At 34.4% G+C, this 23819-nt stretch overlaps 1 protein-coding gene across 9 annotated transcripts in view; it reads right to left on the bottom strand.

Moving 5' to 3' along the window:
• Positions 1–23819, bottom strand: part of KCNT2 (potassium sodium-activated channel subfamily T member 2) — a 354895-nt gene that overhangs the window by 143879 nt on the left and 187197 nt on the right. For all 9 annotated transcript variants that reach the window (XM_082615038.1, XM_082615036.1, XM_082615040.1 and 6 more), the window contains 2 exons: positions 22926–22989; positions 2773–2881 (listed from right to left, as the gene is read on the bottom strand). In XM_082615038.1, the coding sequence (XP_082471164.1) occupies positions 2773–2881; positions 22926–22989 (173 nt within the window). The remainder of the gene's footprint in view (positions 1–2772; positions 2882–22925; positions 22990–23819) is intronic.

Raw genomic sequence — 23819 nt, forward strand, 5'->3', positions numbered from 1 at the left:
CATCAATGATAGTCATGCTAGGAGTTCCACAATTTAGGGGAATTGAAGAAAGTAAATAAATGGAAATAAAAATATATTTTATATCTTGTGATAATTGGAATCATGCTGTATAATACTCATGAGACTATAAGGACAAAAATATAATGAATATTTCCAAGTAAATATGATTTAAGATTAAAGCAATTATTATTTTATTACAAACAGTATTCATTATCTACTGCTGTATAACAAATGACTCCAAAACTTAGTGACTTAAAATAATCATTTCATTTCTCAACATTCTGTGGGTCAGCATGGCTTTTTGGGTTGTTTGATGGGTGAGTTGGGAGCTAGGGAGGTGGGGGTGCCAGGAATGGATGAGCCTCACTTTCCATGTGATTTTTCATCCTTGGAAAGACTAAATCGGGATTCTTCACAAGCAGTCTCTGGGCAGTGTTCCCGTGAAAGGCAAGCAAAGGCTGGATGGCCTTTTAAGGCTTAGTTTCTAAAGTCACACAATGCAGCTTTTGTCACAGTGCATTGGTCAAAGCCAAGTGACAGAACAACCCATACTCAAAGGGTGGAGAAATAGATTCCACCTCCTCATGGAAGAAGCCGCAATGTGGAATCACAACAGGACACAGACACAGGGAGCATGGCTCATTGGAAGCCATTATTTTAACAACGTACCACATCAACGAAATGACAGCTTGATACACTGCCTTTTGAAAGGTTAAGTCCATAATCTTTTTAACCTCATGCTGAGACATAAAGCATATTATATTGGTTGGAGAGTCTGATACATCACCTCAAACTGTTTCTTATGGCATTTTAATGAAACCAGGGTGCTTTCATCTTTTCATATTATAAAAAGAGTTCCTCTGAGATGTTTTAATCTCAGCCATAAAAGAATACAGACATTATTAAAACGAATTTCAGCAGATGCCATAAATGAGAAATAATGAGATAAACTATTGGGATAGAATTTTAAAACTGTTCACTTTGATGGATTTATCAAAATAACAGCAAAATAAGAATGTGATAGAGAATCAATTCAAATCATCTTTGTAATTTTTGTTTGTAAAAATAGACAATTTCAGTGAGTTTGGTCTGTTGTGAGCACATCAATGGCTTGCTAAAAGGAGAAAAACTAAAATATGCTCTGAATTTTAGTTATAGCACATTCAAAAGTAAAAATTGTTTTCCCAAACTACATATTGTTTTAAGATCCACATTCCATATCCATTTATTGAAGACCTAATATGTTTCAGATATTATTTATTTAATCCTTACTGCTAATTCTAAACAATGGAATAGAGACATTATATTATTATGGTCATTTAACAAGAGGAAAATATAGGAGCAAAAATACTAATATGCTGAGCTAAATCTTAAGTGTTGGTACTCAAAGTTAAATATATTTTTAAGAAGTTTAGTGCTGTGCCATTACTATCTTCCTAAAAATTTTATCATAGCAAGTCATTATGAGGTATGAAAATTTTGCAAAAATATTCCTTTTCCTAAATAATAATAAAAATAAGGCAGCTTAGTTACAAAGGTGTTTTAGATAAATAATTGGCACTTCTTGAATGTTAATAACAAATGTAACTGGTCAAGAATGGAGTACTTTACATTTATTTTTCCATTCAATTTCAAAAGATTGTCTACAAAGGAGGTACTGTTACTTTTAATTTTCCATTTAGAAAACAGGCTTAAAGAAACCCTGGCACCATCTAAACTATTTAAATTCGCAGAGACCATTTAAATTCTCAGAATCTTTGGTTAGTACTTTAAAAAAATATCTTCAAAACAGATTGTAAAATGCTGCCAAAGTTGAGAGTCATTGCTTTAAGTTGTTTCCTATACTTTTTTAGAAAAAAGTGATGTCATTAGCAGCAAGGTTAAAAGATAAGAGTCAGAGAAAATTGAATAGCAATAATGTCATGATTCTCATCATTATTTTAAAATTTCTTAGTGTTTATAATGTTTCTTTTAAATATCATATACTAATAGGTAAGCATTTTAAGGTATGTGAATACATCTTCTGAAGGACATACATTTTGCAAATGCATACTTAAAATGATTTACATTTTAACGACTTTTGAAGGTTTAGACCATTAAGGTGAAATTTTATAAAAATGGTTCTTATAGTTGAAAAATATATGTATATAAATTACTGCCTGGATCAAAATTAATTCCTACAGAAGCACTTAAGAAAAAAATTAAGTACTATTTTACTGTTCAATTTTCTAACAGCTTAAACTATAACGTCTTGTGGATAATTATTTTAAAAACAGTGCCTGAATGAAAAATTCACATGTATCTTGTTCTTTAATTGTTTTCAAAATCTACCCCCAAATTAAGTCTATTTAAAATACTTGAATATATTATATTATTTTATTCCGTGGTAAGTTTATATGTATATATAATGATCTATAGCAAAGTATTGTCTATCTATATGTAAACATAAGTATAAATTAATATGTATAACATTTGAAACCTGTGTCTCTATTATGTACTCAACTAATCACGGTTAATCTATTCAAGCTTACTAACGTATCCAGCAAGTTCGGTTACTAAAATCACCAAATTATATAAAAAAGTAAAAATTCACCACAAAGATTCACATTTTAAAGTGAATAAATCCTCATAACAAGTAGATGATAAAAAGGAAATTCTTCTGTTCTACAGAAACATGAATGTAATAAGTTACCAGTAACTTCAGAGACATAACTTACAATCAAAATGGGAATTTGAGGCAATTCAAAGGATCTCATTCAAGGCCCAACTTACCAGCAAATTTGATATGGAATTTATTTTCAGGCTTTAAGATCTGGACATACAAAGGGCAATTTGGAGCAAAATCTTTTACAGCCCATGCTCTCAAAATTGTTTGGTGATCCTGAAATGATAAAAATCAAAATATCATGAGCTAAATTGAAAATTTTATAATATGTTAAGTAAAAATCGTCAGTCAGTGTGTGAAATGGTCATATCTACAGTTTAAAATTAAGCATATGAAATCATTCATTGTGAGGTCTTACTATTAAAGATAGTTATTATTTCTATAAAAGAGATCAACAATACCTAATTCAATCAGTAGTAATTATCAACACTTAGGAAATTAGCAGAGATTAAGAGGGAAGTCTCTTGACAAGCTTAAAAATAAATTTCCCAGAAAATACTTGAGGGGCAGAAACCTTCAGAAATGCAGCACAACTGTTAGTTTGTAATAACAGTTTCCATGGAAAAAAAATATGGACATAAAATAATTTTAACATAGTTAGAAAGATTGGTAAAAGGGGAATGACTGTAGTGACTATTTGTGAGGAGAACACATTAGTTTACTTTTTATATGACAGTAAAAATAAAAGGATTTTGACTGTGTGTGTGTTGGAAGACCAATAACTTTCAGATATTAAAAAATAACAGAAAAAAATATCTTTTAAAAAAGATGCTAAGACTGAGAAAGGCAGTGAAAATCATGCTTACCATGAAATTTTACACATAGTGTCACCCTATAAATTATTACTTAATTAACTGAATAAATCAAAGCAAATTACAGCTGTCCCTCAGTTTCCAGGACTCTCCGTGGACAATAAAATACAAGGATGATCAAGTCCCTCATATGAAATGGCATAGTACTAGGGGCTTCCCTGATGGCACAGTGCTTAAGAATCCACCTGCCAATGCAGGGGACACAGGTTCAATCCCTGGTCTGGGAAGATCCCACAGGCCGTGGAGCAACTAAGCGTGTGAGCCACAACTACTGAAGCCCATATTCCTAGAGCCCGTGCTCTGCAACAAGAGAAGGCACCACAATGAGAAGCCCGAGCACCGCAATGAAGAGTAGCCCCTGCTCACTGCAACTAGAGATAGCTTGCAGGCAGCAACAGACCCAACGCAGCCAAAAATAAATAAATACAATAAATACATTTATTAAAAAAATAAAATAGCATAGTATTTGCATCTAACCTATGTACCTCCTCCCATATATTTTGAATCAGCTCTAGATTATGATAATATTTAATACAATGTAAATATGATGTTAATAGTTGCTGGCAGGCAGTAAATTCAAGTTTTACTTTTTGAAAATTTCTGGCATTTTTTTCAAATATTTTTGATCCACAGTTGGTTGAATCCGAGGATGCAAAACCCTCAGATACAAAGGGATAACTGTACTGGAGAAATTTGCTACTCAGCTACATTTATTTTATTTATTTGCTTTTTTATCAAAGTATAGTTGATATACAACTTTATATGTTACAGGTGTGCAATATAGTGATTCACAATTTTTAAAGGTTATACTCCATCTATAGTTATTATAAATATAAAACATTGGCTATATTCCCTGTGTTGTACAGCTTATTTTATACATAATAGTTTGTACCTCTTAATCCCTTACCCCAATATTGCCCTCCCTCTACCCCTCTCCCCACTGGTAACCACTAGGTTTGTTCTCAATAAATGGTAGCCTGTTTCTTTTTTTGTTATATTCACTAGTTTGTTGTATTATTTAGATTCCACATATAATGATATCATACAGCATTTGTCTTTGTCTTACTTATTTCACTGAGTATAATACCCTCCAAGTCCATCCATATTGCTGCAAATGGCAAATTTTCATTATATTTTATGGCTGAGTAATATTCCATTGTATATATGTACCACATCTTCTTTATCTTTTCATCTGTTGATGGACACTTAGGTTGCTTCTATATCTTTGCAATTGTAAATAATGCTCCTATGAACAGTGGGGTGCATGTATCATTTTGAATTAGTGTTTTAGTTTTTTTTTTTTTCAGATATATAACCAGGAGTGGAACTGCTGGGTCATACGGTAGTTCTATTTTTAGTTTTTTTGAGAAACTTCCATACTCTTTTCCACAGTGGCTGCACCAATTTACTTTCCCACAAAGAGTGTACGAGCATTCCCTTTTTTCCACATCCTCATCAACATTTATTATTTTTGTTCTTTTTGATAACAGCTATTCTGACAGGTGTGGGTGATATCTCATTGTGGTTTTGATTTGCATTTCCCTGATGATTAGTGATACTGAGCATCTTTTCATGTTCCTGATGGCTATCTGCATGTCCTCTAGCCACAAAAATCAGAGAAGAAAACAAAATAAAAGAACTCCAAATTGGAAAGGAAGAAGTAAAGCTGTCACTGTTTGCAGATGACATGATACTATACATAGAAAATCCTAAAGATGCCACCAGAAAACTACTAGGATTCATGATGAATTTGGTAAAATTGCAGGATACAAAATTAACATACAGAAATCTGTTACTTTTCTATACACTAACAGGGAGAGAAATTAAGGAAATAATCCCATTTACCATTGCATCAAAAGGAATAAAATATCTAGGAATAAGGAGGTAAAAGACCTGTACTCTGACAACTATAAGACATTGATGAAAGAAACTGAAGACCACACAAACGGATGGAAAGATATATTGCGTTCTTGGACTGGAAGAATTAATGTTGTTAAAATGACCATAATCCCCAAAGTAATCTACAGATTAACTGCAATCCTTATCAAAATACCAATGGCGTTTTTAACATATCTAGAATATATAACTTTAATATTTGTATGGAAACACAAATGACTCCAAGTGTCCAAAACTGTCTTGAGAAAGAAGAACAGAACTGGAGGAATCACACTCCCTGACTTCAGACAATACTAGAAAGCTAATCAAAACAGTATGGTACTGGCACAAAAACAGACACATAGATCAATGGAACAGAATAGAGAGCCCAGAAATAAACTCACATATGTATGGTCAATTTATCTGCAACAAAGGAGACAAGAATATACAATGGATAAAAGACAGTCTCTTCAGGCTTCCCTGGTGGCGCAGTGATTGAGAGTGCGCCTGCCGATGCAGGGGACACGGGTTCGTGCCCCGGTCTGGGAGAATCCCACATGCCGCAGAGCGGCTGGGCCCGTGAGCCATGGCCGCTGGGCCTGTGCGTCCGGAGCCTGTGCTCTGCAACGGGAGAGGCCTCAACAGTGAGAGGCCCGCGTACCGCAAAAAAAAAAAGACAGTCTCTTCAATAAGTAGTGCTGGGAAAACTGGACAGTTACATGTAAAAGAATGAAATTAAAACACTCTCTACCACCATACACAAAAATAAGCTCAAAATGGATTAAAGACCTAACTGTAAGACCAGAAACCATAACACTCCTAGAGGAAAACATAGGCAGAGTACTCTTTGACATAAATTGTAGCAATATTTTTTTGGATCCATCTCCTAAAGCAAAGGAAATAAAAGCAAAGATAAACAAATGGGACCTAGTTAAACTTAAAAGCTTTTGCACAGCAAAGGAAGCCATCAGCAAAGCAAAAAGACAATATACAGAATGGGAGAAAATATTTGCAAGTGATATGACCAAAAAGGGTTAATATGCAAAATATATAAACAGTTCACACAACTCAACATGAAAAACCAAACAACCTGAATAAAAAATGGACAGAAGACCTGAATAGATATTTTCCAAAGAGGACATGAAGATAACTAATACATTTTAACAAAGAAAGCAAAAATATGTTCTAGTGTAGCACTGTCCATACAATAGCCACTAGCCAAATGTGACTGTTTAAACTTAAATTTAATAAAATTAATTAAAATTAAGAATTCAATTCTTTATCACACTAGCTACATATCAAGAGTCCAAAGCAACATGCAGCAAATTCAAAGCTGTATTGGATAGTGGAGATATAGAATATAGAGCATTTTCATCATCACAGAAAGTTTTATCTGACAATGCTATTAGGGAAAAGGAGGATTAAAAATATAGGTAGATCTGAGAGACTACAGTGCAGAAAGAAGAAACTGTTGTCAATGGTTTGTAACTTTAAGTTGCATGAAAGTTAATGAAGAGTAAACCAGAATTATTTACGTGAACAGTGTGTGTCTTCCAAAACATAACAACAAGCCTAATGTGGTGTGATAGTTAATTTTATGTATCAACTTGACCAGGTCACAGGGTGCCCAGGTATTTGGTTAAACATTGCTCTGGCAGACTGGGAAATACCAGAATATGGAGAGGCAGAGAAGAGAAACCACAGACTGTGTGTAAAAATTTACACAACATTGGCTGGCCCCTGAACAGTACATACATGGGGCCAAATAAAAGCAATCTGAACTAAGATTTGAATCACTGCCAACTGCAAGGGTGATATAGTTTTCCTTTTGAGTTGGATCAAATTAAGTGCTTTCTAAAACAAGAACATCAATACTCCTGGAGGAATACAAGAGAATCCAAGGCTTCACCACAAAGCACAATAAACAGAAAACAAAGCAAAATTACTGAATATATGAAGTGGCAGAAAAATGTGACCTATTTTCATAGGAAAAAAACAAATAAAACAATACCCAATAGCTGCTAGTCTCTAGATGTTCTAGATGCTAAAATTATCAGACAAGGATTAAAGCAGCTCCTATAACTAAGATCAGTGAGGTAAAGGAAAATAATGCTTGTAATAAACAGAGAAAAAAATCAGTAGAGTAATAGAAAATACTTTAAAAATTAAATAGAAATCTAAAATATCAGGAAAAATATTCACTGGATGGACTTTGAGATAGAATGGAAATGACAGAGGAAAGAGTCAGTGAACTTGATCACAGATCAATAGAATTTATCCAATTTGAAAAACAAAGAAAATAGGAATGGAAAAAGGCACAGAGTTCAGGGACTTTTGGAACAAATGTGAAAACATCTTAAGTAATGTAAGTGGACTCCCAGGAAAGGAACAAAAGATAAATTAAAGCAGAAAATTATTTGAAGAAATAATGGTCAGAAACCTCCCAGTTTTATGAAAGACACAAATTTACAAGTTTAAGGAGTTCAGCAAATCCCAAATTATATACACAAAATGATAACCTCACCTAAGCACATTGTAATCAAACTTTTGAAACGAAGATAAAGATACTATCTCGAAAGCAGCCAAAGAAAAAGTCATAAGACCAAGGACTCTCATCAAAATCATGGAAACCAGGTGACAATGAAACAATAGCCTAAAGTTCAGAATGATGAGGAAACAAAACAAAAACTTGTGAAACCAGTGTTTTATATATAGAGAAAAATCCTTCTAAGAGGTGAAATAAAGGACTTTTCCAATAATAAAATCTAACAAAATGTGCTGCCATCAAAATCATGCTACAAGAAAAGTGTAAGAAACTCCTTCAAGCTAAAGGGATATGATACCAGAGGGAAAGTTAGAACTTCAGAAACCAGAGAAGAGTATTAGAAACGGTTACCATTAGAATGAATAGAAAAGACTATTTTCCTCTTAATATCTTAAAAATATATGTCTGTCTAAAGCAAAATTTATAGAAATGTCTGTGGGGTTTCAAATTTATAAAGATAACTGACATCTGACAATTACAACATAAAGGAGAGCAGAAGAGGAATAAAAGCAAAGTATCTCATTTTAAAAAGTGGTATAATATTAACATGAATTAGAGTATAAAAAGTTAGTGAAGTGTATTGTAGTCCCTAGAACAGTCACTAAAAAATATTCTAAAGGTATTTCTAAAAAGCCAATAAGTATATTAAACTCAAATTCCAAAAAAAATTCAAATGATTTTTAAAAAGTAGAAAAGAGGAAACAGAGGAACAAACATCAGTGGGAAAAAATAGAAAACAATTTAGACTTACAGCCAACCACAAGAATGATGATATTAAACGTCAATGGACTAAACATACTAAAACATAAAGAATATCAAAAGGACAAAAGAAGTAAGACCCAACTATGAGCTATTAAGAAGAGATGCATTTTAAATATAAAGTTACTGATAGGATAAATGAAGTAGATAATAACAAGAAAACAAACAACACAATTTAAAAATGGGCAAAAGATCTGAACAGACATCTCATCAAAAGCATGCAGGGATGACACACAAACATATGGAAAGATGCTCAACATATTATGTTATTAGGAATTGCAAGTTAAAACAACAATGAAATACCACAACACACCTACTAGAATGATTAAAATCTTAAACAATGACAACACCAAATACTGGTGAGGATGTGGAGTAGTAGAAGTCTCATTCATTGCTGGTGGGAAAGCAAGATGGCACAGGCACTTTGGAAGACAGTATGTAGTTCGTAGCAGCACTATTTACAAATCCAAGGTGTGGAAGCAACCTAAATGTCCACTGACAGATGAATGGATAAAGAAGTATGGCATAGTTTATATATAACCACAGGTCTGTTCTCTATGTCATCAAGTCTGTATATATATATATATATATATATATATATATATATATATAGTGGGAATTTGGGGTTAGCAGATGCAAACTACTATATATAGAATGGATAAACAATAAAGCAATATATAGCACAGGGAACTATATTCCATATCCTGTGATAAAACATAATGGAAAATAATATAAAAAGAATGCATATATATGTATAACTGAATCACTTTGCTGTACAGCAGAAATTAACACAACACTGTGAATCAATAAATACCTCAATAAAAAAAAGATGTGGTATATATATACACAGTACCATATTACTCAGCCATAAAAAAGGATGAAATAATGCCATTTGAAGCAACATGGATGGACCTAGATATTATCAGACTAAGTGAAGTAAGTCAGACAGAGAAAGACAAATATCATATGATGTCACTTATATGTGCAATCTAAAAGTATAATATAAATGAACTTATTTACAAAACAGAAATAGACTCACAGACATAGGAGACAAACTAATGGTTACCAAAAGGTATAGCAGGGGGAGGGGAGAGATAAATTAGGAGTTTGGGATTAGCATATACACACTATTATATATAAGCTAGATAAACAGCAAGGACCTACTGCATGGCACAGAGAACTATATTCATTATCTTGTAATAACCTACAATGAAAAAGAATCTGAAAAAGAATATATATATGTATATGTGTATATACATATACGTGCATATATATGTATGCATGTATATAACTCAATCACTTTGCTGTACGCCTGAAACATTGTCTTTCATTACTCTCAGCATCAAGTCCAAACTTCTTAACAAGGCTTGCAAGACCGTTTACTCAACTGTCCCCAAACTACTTCCCCAGCCTTTGGACTCTTTATTCCAGTGACAAGGCATTCTCCCCTCCTGAGACTCCAGGAGTTCCCATGTGGAACAATTTACCTGGAACAATTTGTCATTCACTCTAGGAAGTCCTTTCTTCGGATTGAAGTCCACGGTACTTGTTCCCACTGTATTCTGTCTCTGCTTGATCATACCATTAACCCCACATATTTTTTTTCAAGTTTATCCCCACTAAACTATGACTGCCATGAAGTCAAGGGCCATGTCTATATTTTACTCACCCTAAGCAAAACCCTAGCACCTAGCTTTCATTTGCATTTCACAGATGAATAAGAAAAACAATATTTATTTCATAGGGGTATTGTGAGCATTCAGTGAAATAATATAAAGACCAGCAGACACATAGAAAGCATTTAGCAAATATTTCAGTTCAGCAGATAGATGGGATGAAGTACCTATCGTAAAGGCTCAGAAGCCTTCTTTATTTTATTCATGCATAGTGCCCTACCAAGATATAAGCAATATCTATGATCCTGTGAGCGATGCATTAAGTGAAAAAAAGGAAAAAAGATCAGTACACTATGGCACAAATTTCACATAAGGAACAGAAAATAAATATTTTCCTACTACAGGTAATAAAATTGGAACAGAAACAAGATTTTTAATTCATTCTTCTAAAAGTAGAGGATGATATTAATTTTTTTTAACTTTCCTTGCTGACAAACTAATCTTCAAAAAAGATACTCTATTTAATTTTAACCAAAAAGTAAAAGTGTCAACTTTGGAATAAGTAACCTATGATAATAAAGGAAGGTAGCATAGGGTATGTTTAGGGCATCCTAGTGTCCATTGCTACTGTGAAAACAGAACATTTCACCTATATTCAGTTCACCTAAAAATCAACTTGACTAAAATGTCTTCATAAAATTCAACTTTAATAATTTGAAGCACGTAAAAATTATTGTTGGCATGTTAAGGACCTAAAATAAATCACTGTATCTACTGCAGGTATTTTTTTTAATGGAACTCCAAATGACCATCAAGGAATTGAGACATTTCAAGTGAAATTTTATACATGGATTGTTTCCCTCTCCTCCATAAGAATTTGTAATCTTCATTACAGTCTCAGAGTCTGTGACCCAGAAAATGATAAGATATTGGTCTGGTCAAAGGTCACTTTCAACCCAATTTTCAATTTATAAAATACATCTGTAGCCCTTAGAAATGATACACTTATTTTTTTTTTTACATTTTGAGTATGTTTTGCTAATTTATCTATTGGATACTTTTGTAAGATGACACTAATTTATAAATTAAAACTGAATTATGAAACTTAATATTTGAAAATAAATATTTATAGGCAACTGAACAAAGACAAAACATTTATACAAGAGAGAGTAAAAAGTCTTGCCACAGACTGGATAACAAATCTTTCCTAGAAACACTCAAATGTGTTGTTTTATAAAAAATTCTTGTTAAATATAATCCTTGCCCAGAGAACAATTTACACTCAGAAAAGCTTGTAAAGAGTTTGCATTAGATTAGACTCAAAAGCACCTGAGTACATAGATCTGTTTTATTCACATTTAGGTTGTCATAAATTATAAGGTTAGATTATATATATAGATATCTATCATGTAAGGGATGAAATGCAATTCTTATACAAAGTATCTATAACATATATCATCTATAATTAGTTGGTCTAACTTTATGACTGAATTTAAAAACTACAAGATTTCATTGTAGTTAATTATAATTTATATCTTTGGAGAAGCAGGCTTCAAATTTGATATATACTTATTATAAATACAAAAGTAATTCAGAATGTTCTTAAATAAAATACTTGAAAAGAAAACATATAACCAAAACCCTTAAGATACAAAAACATTAAAATACATTGCTGCCTTTTAGACTAGGAAACTATTAGAAAGAAAATGATCAGGCCATCTAGCTTTAGTCAAACACCTATAGGCTCAGCAGTAACTCGGTCTTCAAAAATAATCTGCACCACAGGCAAGAATAATTAAAGAAGCTTTAGTCTTGAATTCTGGACCTTGGTATCAAAACTCATAGAGCTGTTAGCATAATTTTATCTCCCTGCCATGTTTAAACAGAACAGTTTTTACATTATGTCTGGGACCTGCTAAAGAGAAAAACCCCAGGTCCAAAATGGCATGCTAAAGTCCATGATACCAACCTTAGATTTAATACCTAACCTGCATTTTTGACCTTTACCAGAAGTGTAATCTTAATCAATCAGTTTGGAAATTTCTGGTCAGCACCAGTGAGGTAAGATGCCACGTGGGCCCTTCTCCAACCCCACCAGAGGAAGAGGTAATCTGCAAGGTAAACCCCTTGCTGATTTCCAGGCCCCAAATATCCCTTTCTTTCTTTTGTAATGACTTCCTGGATCCATCCTCCTTTCTATAAAATCCTTCCATTTTCTACCACTCCTCAGAGCTCGCTTCTAGTTGTTAGATGGGATGCTCCCTGATTCATGGATCACCTATTAAAGCTAATTAGATCTTCAAATGTCCTGGGTTGTATTTTGGTTTTTGACAGACTGAAAAATTATCTTGGATTCAGTTTTAAGATTACTTGTACTCCCTTGCTCTTGACAATGACTTCTCAGGGATTGTAATCCTACCTTTGAGTTCTGAGAGTATACTAATTCTCACAGATATGTACTGGCAAAAACCTGACTGCCTGTCTGAATTTCTAGATATAAAGTATTCTTAGAATGTTACTGGAAATTTTGGGACTGAGAAGGAAGTCAACTATAGTCAGTTCACATGTTTACTTTCTCTTTCCTTATACAGAATCTATTTTGGACTGTGCTTCTCAGAGCTGAAATCCTATACTGTTTTCTAGTTGGTCTGAGTTCCAGCCACTTATTCAAAGCTCTACATAGTGCCTTTGGCTTATTTAAATCCTCTCCCAGGTTCTGGAGGAATCCACCCTGAACACCAAATCCAACTCCAGACTGTAATCCTCTTGAGTCTCCTTCATTTATTTATTCTTTTTAACAAAGTTATGATCATAGTGCTCAAAACTTCATAAAATCACTGACAAATGTCAAGTGAATAATAATGAAAGCGATTCATAAAAAGGCTAGGCTATCATGAAACTGTGTAACTGAAGTCCAGTGATGATCTGTCAAGAATTTATCAAAAAGTATTTCTGGACAGATTAAAACACAAATAATACTAGTGACCCCAGGGAGTCCTAGCAAGTTTAAAACCCACAGTTTAAAATTCTGTGATTTTATGAATTGGTAAGAAAGATCTTTTTGAGAACAGGTTAACCATTAGATTTAATAAAAAGCAAAATAAAATTGCAAAACCTCTCTAAAGAATTTAAGGTACATTTAACTAGGGAATAAAATAATAGAAGGATTATGTACTACAGTGTTGGTTTTTTTGTTTGTTTGTTTGTTTTTGTGGTACACGGGCCTTTCACTGTTGTGGCTTCTCCCGTTGCGGAGCACAGGCTCCGGACGCGCAGGCTCATGGGTCTAGCCGCTCTGTGGCATGTGGGATCTTCCCGGACAGGGGCATGAACCCGTGTCCCCTGCATTGGCAGTCAGACTCTCAACCACTGCGCCACCAGGGAAGCCCCTATTACAGCGTTTTAATGCCCCAAATGGATCTGCTTAAAACAAAACAAACTTAAAAAAAAAAGTTTAAATTGTGAAGGGTAAAAGAATATGCTAACCAAAATATTCCTCTTTAGCATAAGGATTATTTTGAGCTGATTATTTTTGAGAAAAAGCAGACACAGGAGGAGTTCTTAAATCGGAGTAGAATTTATCCTTTTGTAAGGGCAATTTATATTCAAAAGGGAAATCTCCATTTGTAAGGATATCTCTCTCTCTGTACCAAGAAGGATGACTATAAATCACAAGAAACTCTATATCAATAAGGAAGGCACCAGACTTGAATCTGCATGACAACCTTACTGTACCTTTCCTGATAACCTCCCATAACTAGCCTCCCCTCTCCCAACTCCTCTCTTTTGTCTTTAGTTGAAGATAGTATTTGAGGTGGTGGCTTGGACCCTTTGGGGGAGTCTTACTCAGTCTTCCTAGGTATCGCCCAGGTACACGTGAGGTATACATGTTATTAAGCTTCGGTTTGTTTTGCTCTCCTTAAGCAGTCTTCTGTTACAGGGGTTCTCAGCCACGGAAGGTATTGAGAGAATGTTAAGGGAAGATTATTTTTCTTCCCCTGCAACTTCAGACATTTTATTTCAGTTCTTTTCTCACGCTCTCTGAAAGGGTCATCCAGGGAAATTACTGTCTGAGCGCTCAATGATTATTTGCATTCTACTCTAAGATCCCATATATTCCAAAATGCATGTAATAATCAAAAAAAAAATCTTTGACATTTAAGAGGAAAGCTAGGGCTTCCTTGGTGGCACAGTGGTTAAGAATCCACCTGCCAATGCAGGTGACATGGGTTCAAGCCCTGGTCCCAGAAGATCCCACATGCCATGGAGCAACTAAGCCTATGAGCCACAACTACTGAGCCTGCGCTCTAGAGCCCGTGAGCCACAACTACTGAGCCCGTGAGCCACAACTACTGAAGCCCGTGCACCTAGAGCCTGTGCTCCAGAACAAGAGAAGCCACCGAAATGAGAAGGCTGCGCACCGCAATGAAGAGTAGCCCCCGCTCGCTGCAACGAGAGAAAGCCCGTGCCCAGCAATGAAGACCTAACGCGGCAAAAAAAAATTTTTTTTGAATAAAATTAATTAATTAAAAAAAAAAAAACAGGAAAGCTAACCATATGGTCTAAGATACAACTTTTTCTGAGAGTTAGAATACCAAGTCTTTGGAGTTGGATGACCAAGATGGCCTTAAAGTTCCCCCCAGGTTTGACTTTCTTCAAAACTATAGGCCCCTGGCCTCCCTTTTCTTAGAGCATTTACTTTAGAAAACTTTCAATTATAAATTCTTTCTCTGTGCCTTTGAGATGTAAATCTTCTCCTGGTCTCTCACCAGATTTACAAGAGAGAAAAGTCTTTCTCAAGGGCCTGGAGGTCATCTCTGTGAAATGTGATCCTCAGAGGTGAAATCTTCCTGATCTCCAGCCTCTGTGGCCAGAAGACAGCTGAACTTTCATACACAGCAGTCAGCAAATGATGGCCTAATCACACTGACCAAGCTCCCCAACCCAAGACTTTGCCACTAGCTCACCCCAGAGTGTAAAAATCCTCCAGCCTTATGCTTCAGAGGAGTTGAGTTCAATCTCTCTCCCTGAGGCCTTTAGTAGTCTTCCTTTTGTTAATCTACCAATTGGAGCTAGTAAGAACTTCCTTGCAGGATTGTCGTGAGAAATGCATCACATGCATAATATGTATAAATATATATAAGTAGTCTCTAGCCTGTAACTGATATTTAGTGATGGCTAATAAATGAGGGTGTTATTGTGTAGTTCTTTTCTCTTTATATTCCCAAGAAGCAAGAAGTCTAAAAATCAGTAGTGCCAAAAAAGCTAAAAGAGAAAAGCAGACATTATTGTTTTTTTCAGAACCAGATCACTTTAAGTAAAAACTCATATGCCTAGTTCAGCTAAGAAAATCAAATTCTTTCACCACTGCAAAGAAAGGCTATTCAGAAGGTAAATCAATGATGCTTCCTTCATTATAATGACTCAGAGAAGAGACTTAGCTTTGAACAAATCATTAAATTGAGCACATCTACTGATAGAGTGAGTGAACAAGATGTTCAAAAGTAAAGCGTCTGAACCTTGGAAAACATATCACAATATAAGACACCCTCCTTCCATCCTTTCACTGCCCCTTACTTCCCAGCTCACTGTCTAGGATGGTGATTCCAATGAGTGTCTGACATCATAAGCAAATTCAATCTATTGACACTACCAATATTCATTCCCTGTTACCTCTATACCCTCATCTTCGTTTTGCTTCTTACCAGCTTACATCAAACGTTTCACCAAAATAACCAAACCCTTGTATAAACAGGCCGTTTGCTTGTCTCCCTCACCCAGGCCTACTCTATAGGCAAAATTACAACCTTGCTGAATCCAACGATTCATCTACTGCAAAGAACAAAGAACAGTTGGCTGGGCGTAAACACAAATAGATGATAAATAGGTCCTTCTTTAAATTCATAGTCCATAATATCATCCAGGAGGTGAGCATTGTCCAGGAATTCCACATTTGTCCAGTCCATCCCCTCTCCCACTATTTTAGAGAACTATTTCATATCTTCTTCTCTCATCTCAAACCTCTACCATCTGACGATTTCAACTTCTATAAAAAATAATAATAATAATAAAAACCAACATAGAAATGGTAAGAGAAGGACTTCCATAGCTCTATCACATTTGACCATATACTTGTCTCTGGATCTATATAGCTTGTCTTCCCTGTTTTTAAAATACATGAGCATTTTACCCATTTATTTATCAAAGGAAAATATTCCAATTTTCCTTTTCCTGCATCATTCATTTTACTCTCTCTGGTAGATCACTTCCTTTAGCATATAAGACTCGCTAAAATTTTCCCACTTAGGAATAAAAAATATGACACAAATGAATCTGTCTGTGAAACAGAAACAGAATCAGGGACATAGACAATAGATTGGTGGTTGCCAAGGGGAAGGGGGTGGGAAAGGGAAGGATTGGGAGTTTGGGATTAGCAGATGCAAACTATTATGTATAGGATGGATAAACCACAAGGTCCTACTGTAGAGCACAGGGAACTGTATTCAATATCCTGTGATAAACCATAATGGAAAAGAATATGAAAATGAATCTATATATATATGTATACCTGAATCACTTTGCTGTACAGCAGTAATTAACACAACATTGTAATTCAACTATATGTCAATAAAAAATAAATTTAAAAAAAAGAAATGGAAAAAAATGTTCCCACTTAAAACCAATGGGCAAATATTACCCATCAGTTGCTGCCTTATTTCTCTGCTTCCACTTACAGAAAACACTTCTAAAGACTGTAATTGTTGTCTCCACTTCCTCTTTGCTATTCAATTTTTAAACTTCTTTTCTCATATAAGAATTTAAAACTATGAATCCCTCTTTAGGCACTACTTGAGCTGCATCCTACAAATTCTGAAATGTTGCATTTTTCATCACAATTCAATTAAAATATTTCTAATTCTCCTTGTTATTTCATATTTTATCCATGGGTTAAAAATGTATAATTTAATTTTTAAATATGTGGGTATTTTCCTGCTATAGTTTTATTATTGGTTTCTTATTAAATTCTATTATGATCGAGACACTACTCTGCATGTTTTTTAATTCTTTTATCTTTTCTGTCATTTCTTTTATGGTCCAGCACACGGTCCATCTTTGTGAATGTTCCATATTCACTAGATAAGAACATGTATTCTGCAGTTGAGTGTAATGTTCCATATGTCAATTGATCTAATTGATGAAAATGAGTTCAAGTTTTTAATAACCTGAATGATTTTCTTTCTATTTGTTCTATTAATTACTGAGAAATACTGAAATTTCTAACAATAATTGTACCTTTTTTTTTGTTTCCTTTCTGTTCTCTTATTTCATACTTCATAAATTTTGAGATTTTATTATAAGGTGCATACACACTTAGGAGAGTTATGTCTTCTTCATGAATTAATCCTTTAATAAATATAAACTATTTCTCTTTACCTCTGTTAAAAGTTCCTGCCTTTGAGGTCTTCTTTATCTATTTTATATGGCCATTCCAGCTTTTGTATGACTAGTGTGCACACAGTATATCTTTTTCCATCCTCTTACTTTTAACCTAATTGTATGTTTTCCTTTTGAGTGAAATTTCTGTGGGTAGTACTTTATTTGGTCTTTCTTTTACTTATCCAGTATGAAGATCCCTACCATTCAATACTGAATTTAGTCCATTCATATAATTCACAGAGTTATTAATATGGTTGGGTTTAAGTTTACTATCTTGTTGTTTTCTACTTGTCCCATTTGTTTTTTGTTCTTTTCCTTCCTTTTTTCAGATTAAGTAAATATTTTTAGTGTACCATTTTGTCTTCTGTTTTATCTTTATCATGGTCATTCTGTTTTATAACATAAATCTCTATCAAACTCTTCATTTAAATAATATGTAAAGTGCAAGAATCTTATTACAGTATATTTCCACCATCCCTTTCCAATCTTTGTCATATTATTGCCATTAATTTCACTTCTACATTTCTTACAATTCCATGACTATTTTTTTTGCCTTAAACAATAAATTATATTAAAAAAATAGTCATTTATATTTACCTACATATTTACCATTTTTGCTCTCTTTATTTCTTCGTATAAATCTAAGTTCTCAGAAGACATCATTTATTTTTGTTGAAGAACTTTAACTTTTTAAAAAATGTAGTCTGTTGGCAATAAATGTTTGTATAAAAATGTTTTTATCATGGCTTCTTTATTGTGAGATACTTTTACAAGAAATGAAATAGTATATTGACAATTTTTCAAAGCACTCTAAAACACTTGTCCAATTGTCTTCTGTTTAAAATTGTTTATTCCTCTGTATGTAATGCATCTTATAGCTACATAAGTTTATCTTATTGATTTTCAGAAATTTGATTATTACAAGTTCCAGTGCAGTCTTTTAAGTAATCATACTTTAGAGATTTGTTTTATGAATCTGTGGTTTTATAATTTTTGTCATAGTTGCAATAATTTAAGCCATTATTTCTTTATTTGTTTTCTGCACAGAAGTGGAAACTTCCTTTCCATATATTCAACCACATCAGGGAACGTTGATTTCATCTTTTTCCAGAGGCAGACCTCCCTTCTTGCACTCCCTTCTTGCTTTTGTCCCAGAATCTGCTTTGACCATAACCTTGGGAATTCCCATTCCCTCCCCTGAGTTGTATTCTGTCTTCACTCACTCCCTAGTTTTGGTAAAACACATCTCCCAGCAGTCTCCTGAGAACTGTGAATTTTTGAAACTTTTTAATATCTGTAAATATCTTTCTATCTTCTTACTTGTGGAGCCCTACATCAAGGACACAGGACAAAAATTCTGGAATTAACCGATCCCCCATAGCAACTGTTGCCATGTGCTCTCCTAATCTAAACTGGACAGCCCCCCAACTCCATGTTAGGTAAAATAATCACCATGTAGTAACCTTGTAGCACCCTGACCAGTCACCTAATGCCATCCTGCCAGCAGGAATTTTCTTTGTCTTGAGGCTATAAAAGTTGGCCACTAGCCCACAAAGGAGGTCGGCTCTCCCTGGTCTATCAGGAAGTCGGCCCGCTGTATTTGCAGCGCCCCTCACTAACTCTGCTCTTTCTTTTCAATAAACTCTCTTTTCTAAAATACTTCCGGTCTGGAAATTCTTCTTCCAACCCACGCTCGGACCACGACATTACTGAAGTTTTGCCAGGATACAGAATTCCAAGTGGGAAAGTACTTTCCCCCAGAATTTTGAAAGCCTTGACCCACTGTCTTCTGGCTGCTGGTATTACTGCTAAGTCTGAAAACATTCTAATTCTCCATCCTTGGTTTTGAGTGTTTTCTTCTACTTTACCTTCTCTTCATTTTCATTCTTTCCTTCCTCTTGGTCCTTCTCATATCTCAATTTCTCTGGCAAGCATAACTTTTTTAGTCATTAATCTGTAATAAGTGGCCCCTCTTGATTTGTCAACTTCAGTCTGAGAAATTTGTTTTAATTTCTGGGTTTTTTTAAATTTTTATTTTGTTTTATATTTTTGCTAAGAATTTCCCCCATTTTCTAGACCTTGTTCCTTAAATTCTTACTATATGGATATTGCTTCTTCCTGACTACTCCTTTAATTTTCTCTTGTTTTGACTCCCCTTTTCCATTAGTTGGTTTTATTGTTCATTTTATTACTCTTCATTTTTCAATGTCCTTAGATTTATCTTCTAAATATTTTATTTAATTTTTCATTTGTTACCTATACTTAATTTCCAGAAGCTCTTTTTGGTTCACTGAATGTTCTTGTTTTGTTTTGATTTGTCTTGCTCTATAGCCTACTATTCTTGTTTTATTTATGTATACTCTTCTCATCTTCTCAATTACTAAATTACTAAAAATAGGATATTTATTACATATTTTGAAATTTACTTATTCTCCCAGAATTCTATGGCAGTATTTGTGTTTTCCCTTAATTCCTCTTTTCTCTATGCTTTTTGTATGTCTGTTACTTGGTTCCTTCTTTTTCTTCTTAGGAAATTCCTTAAATGTCTAGTGATCACTGTTGTTTGAACATATGTAGGAGTGAAGTACTCAAAAGCTGTTTGGGACCTGAGTGAATGCAGGAAGCTTATTTTCACATCCTATGTACACACACACACACACACACACACACACACACACACTTGGCCAAGAATGCTTCCAGTCCTGATGTGTCTACCAAACAGTCTTGCTGCACCAACCAGTCCAATACCAAGGGAGCCCTGCTGGTTGTTCCTGGAGGCGCCCCACCCCACCATCTGGATCACGCAGTAGCCTGAGCTGTCTCCACCATAAGTAGGCAGAGGAAACAGTCTCCTGCATTTCCTGTCCCCCAACTGCTTCAGTAACTCACACTGACCTTCTCTGAAACTGCACAGAATTAGAGGATTTTGCTTCCAATGCTTCATTCCCAGAGGGCATCAGTGGGTCAGGACTCTCTGCCACAAGCTAATTTCCCACTCTTTCTTCCTGGGCAGCCAGAAAGTGTTTATTTTGGTCAAATTCGCCAAATAGTAAACCTATTTTCCCAGGATGGGGAGAGGGACCAGCCATGGATGTGTGGAGGGGTTCAGGGAATCTAACTGCTTCTCCTCCAGACTTTTAATCACTGTTCATATATATATATGCCTACTTACAGAGGCATCTGGTGCCTCTATTTCCTGCGACTTTTGAGGCTCCATTGCAGAAAAGAGCCTGCATCTGATTTGTTTCCTCTCTCAACTTAAATGTTACCTTCCTTCTGTCTGTTAAGTCAGTTACCACCCGACCATCTGCTTTCTAGCTTCCAAACTTGTATTAAGGTCTCCTCATCTACCATCTCCTTTGTCTTGATGAGTGAGGTCTTTTTATGCATTTCTTGTAAATTTGCTAGAGTGTCAGGAGGAAATGGAATGCATTTGTTTAATAGAAAGCTTCCAAATTCACCTTGTAAAGGGTACTCTAAAAGACATTAGGTGATTATTTCCTAATGTTTACTCCCTTTGTTACATAGATACTGGAAGACTGGAAGTATTTTGAAACTAAACTCCCACTGGAGAGGCCCAAGATTCACAATTACATAAGTTAAATAATTATAGAAACATAAGGTAGAGGATGTTCAATTCCAGTTCACTTATTCAATAAATATGTTTGGAGTATTTAATGTATGGAAACAATTAAGAAACCATTGCAATAGTGCGTAAGTGGACCGAGGAGAATCTGGTCTGAATTAAGACAGTAACTGTGGAGAAGGAGGGGAGCAAGTGAATTTTAAAATATATATTTTTAAAAAATAAATATTTTACAAACTTTGCAATCATTTGTTTGGTCTATGGCCTTGCATTAGTTTGCTAGGGCTACAATAACAAAGTACCACAAACTGGGTGGCTTAACGAAAATTTATTGTCGCATCATCCTGGAGGCCAGAGTCCAAAATCAAGGTGTTGGTAAGATTGGTTCCTCCTGAGGGCTGTGAGGGGAGTGTGTGTCCCAGGCCTCTCTCCTGGCTTAGAGAAGACTGTCTTAATGTGCATGTGGCATTCTCCCTGTTATCTCTCTGTCACCACATTTCCCTTTTTTACAAGGACACAGCTCATATGGGACTAAGACCCACTTTAATAAACTCATTATAAGTTGATTATCTCTATTAAGACCTTATCGCCAAGTAAGTTCACATTATGAGGTGCTGGAGGTTTGGACTTCAACACACGAGTTTTTGAGGGACACAATTCAACACATAATAGTCCTCTTCAAATGAAGGATGAGTAAGCTCGTTTAAAAATGAGTAAAAATTTTAGTTAAATTAGAGTGAGAACAACACAAACCCTGTCACATTCAGGACTTGCAATTCTAAAGTAATGTACCAGAGCACACCTATTAGATGCTTCAGAAAAGTGCAAATCATGTCCCTAAAAGACCCAGACATATTTTGCCTTTTCCCCAATCACTACAGAAGCCACCAAGGTTCTTATCTGTCTGTGTACCACAGTTATGACTACCGATGAACTTACTGGCTTAGAAACACAGGAGTTAACAGTACATCCTCAACATAGAATAATAAAGCACTTTTTAAAAGTAATAAAATTTAAATGCATTTAAAAAATAGAAGTTATAATTTGGTAAATTATAAGATTTAATTTAATTATGAGTTTATAGAACTTTAGACCTAAAAAATGTATCATGGAGATCATATAAGCCAGAGATTTCCAAATTGGGAGGTGCTTCAAAATCACCTGGAGATCTTTTAAAAATACACAGCTTCCCAGTCCCCACCCTGCATATCCTGAATAGAACTTTCACAAATGCATATTTTTTTAGAAACTCTCCAACTGATTTTATGCAGACTGCCTGATCCATCTGCCTTGTTTTTAAGTTGAGGAAATTGAGATCATTTGAACAAAATCACATAGCATAGGATATATTTAATTAAAAATGATCTAGTTCTGTTTATATATGACTCATTTCATTTTGATCAACTGAAAACCCAGGGATTAGTGATAACTACTTCAAGAATACTTTCGTTGATACAGTCAATGATGCAACTATTCTTATATTTTGGCAAGATAGTTTAGAGATATTTACTTCCGTTTAGTAAAATTTTAAGGTCATCAATACTTAATGTTGGCAGATTAAAAAATAAATTAATTAAAAATCTTCTAAGGAAAGAAGAACAATTTACAAAAAGACATTTTAGAAACTTACAGAGGATGTCCTATCTACTTCACAACGGCTGCTCAGAATAAAACAGGCCTCAGCATCATCCATCCTAAATGCAGATGGAAAAATAAAATAATCACACACTGACATATCTGTGCATATCTATGCATTATCTGCAAAATAGAATTCCAGTGCATATAAAGTACGTGTAAACTATGGACATCCTTAGGTTTAAATGAAAGTAGTATTTCTACAATCTTGACTATATTTGACTGTAAACAAAATAATTGTTGCAGATTGGCTATATAACTCAACAGCTTATAATGACAGACGTTAAAAAAGAGTCAAATTTTATTTTCTCTTTTATCATTATATTTTTTTTTCATATATATACTTCGTGTAAATTGAGGGAGTTGTATTAGCCTTTAGTTTAGATGGATTACATCTTGGCTTCAGTATGTCAACAAAACTAAGAGAGAGGAAACAAAGCTGCCTAGTATTTGTAAGCCAAATTCTACTGTACATTTATATTTCCTGGAGATGAATCATCAACTGTTCCAAACCCTTTCCTTTCATGCTAAAGTTCTATATTTCTTAAATGTACTGATAAACAGTAATTACGCTTCAGTGCTTGATAAGTAATGTTCTAAAAACATAAAACTGTGTATTTTCAAAATAACGAATTATTTATCTTTCTGGTTCATTATGATAAAAGAATTTTTCCCCAAAATATTTTCTATGAAAAATCCATGGAATTAGACCAAAGCAAACAGTTCTGGAAAAATGTGAAGTAGTCATGGTTATTAAGACACTATGAGCATTGTATAACATTTTCTAAACGTCATCTTCAACAAAGCAATTCAAAACTCATACAACTGACCTTTGGAACTGGTTTGGAGAATCCTACTCTTTGTTTCTTGCATGGGGAATTGTACTGAA

This window comes from Mesoplodon mirus (assembly GCF_964341445.2).
Source record: "Mesoplodon mirus genome assembly, chromosome: 3".
In the NCBI taxonomy this organism is placed as follows: Eukaryota; Metazoa; Chordata; class Mammalia; order Artiodactyla; family Ziphiidae; genus Mesoplodon; species Mesoplodon mirus.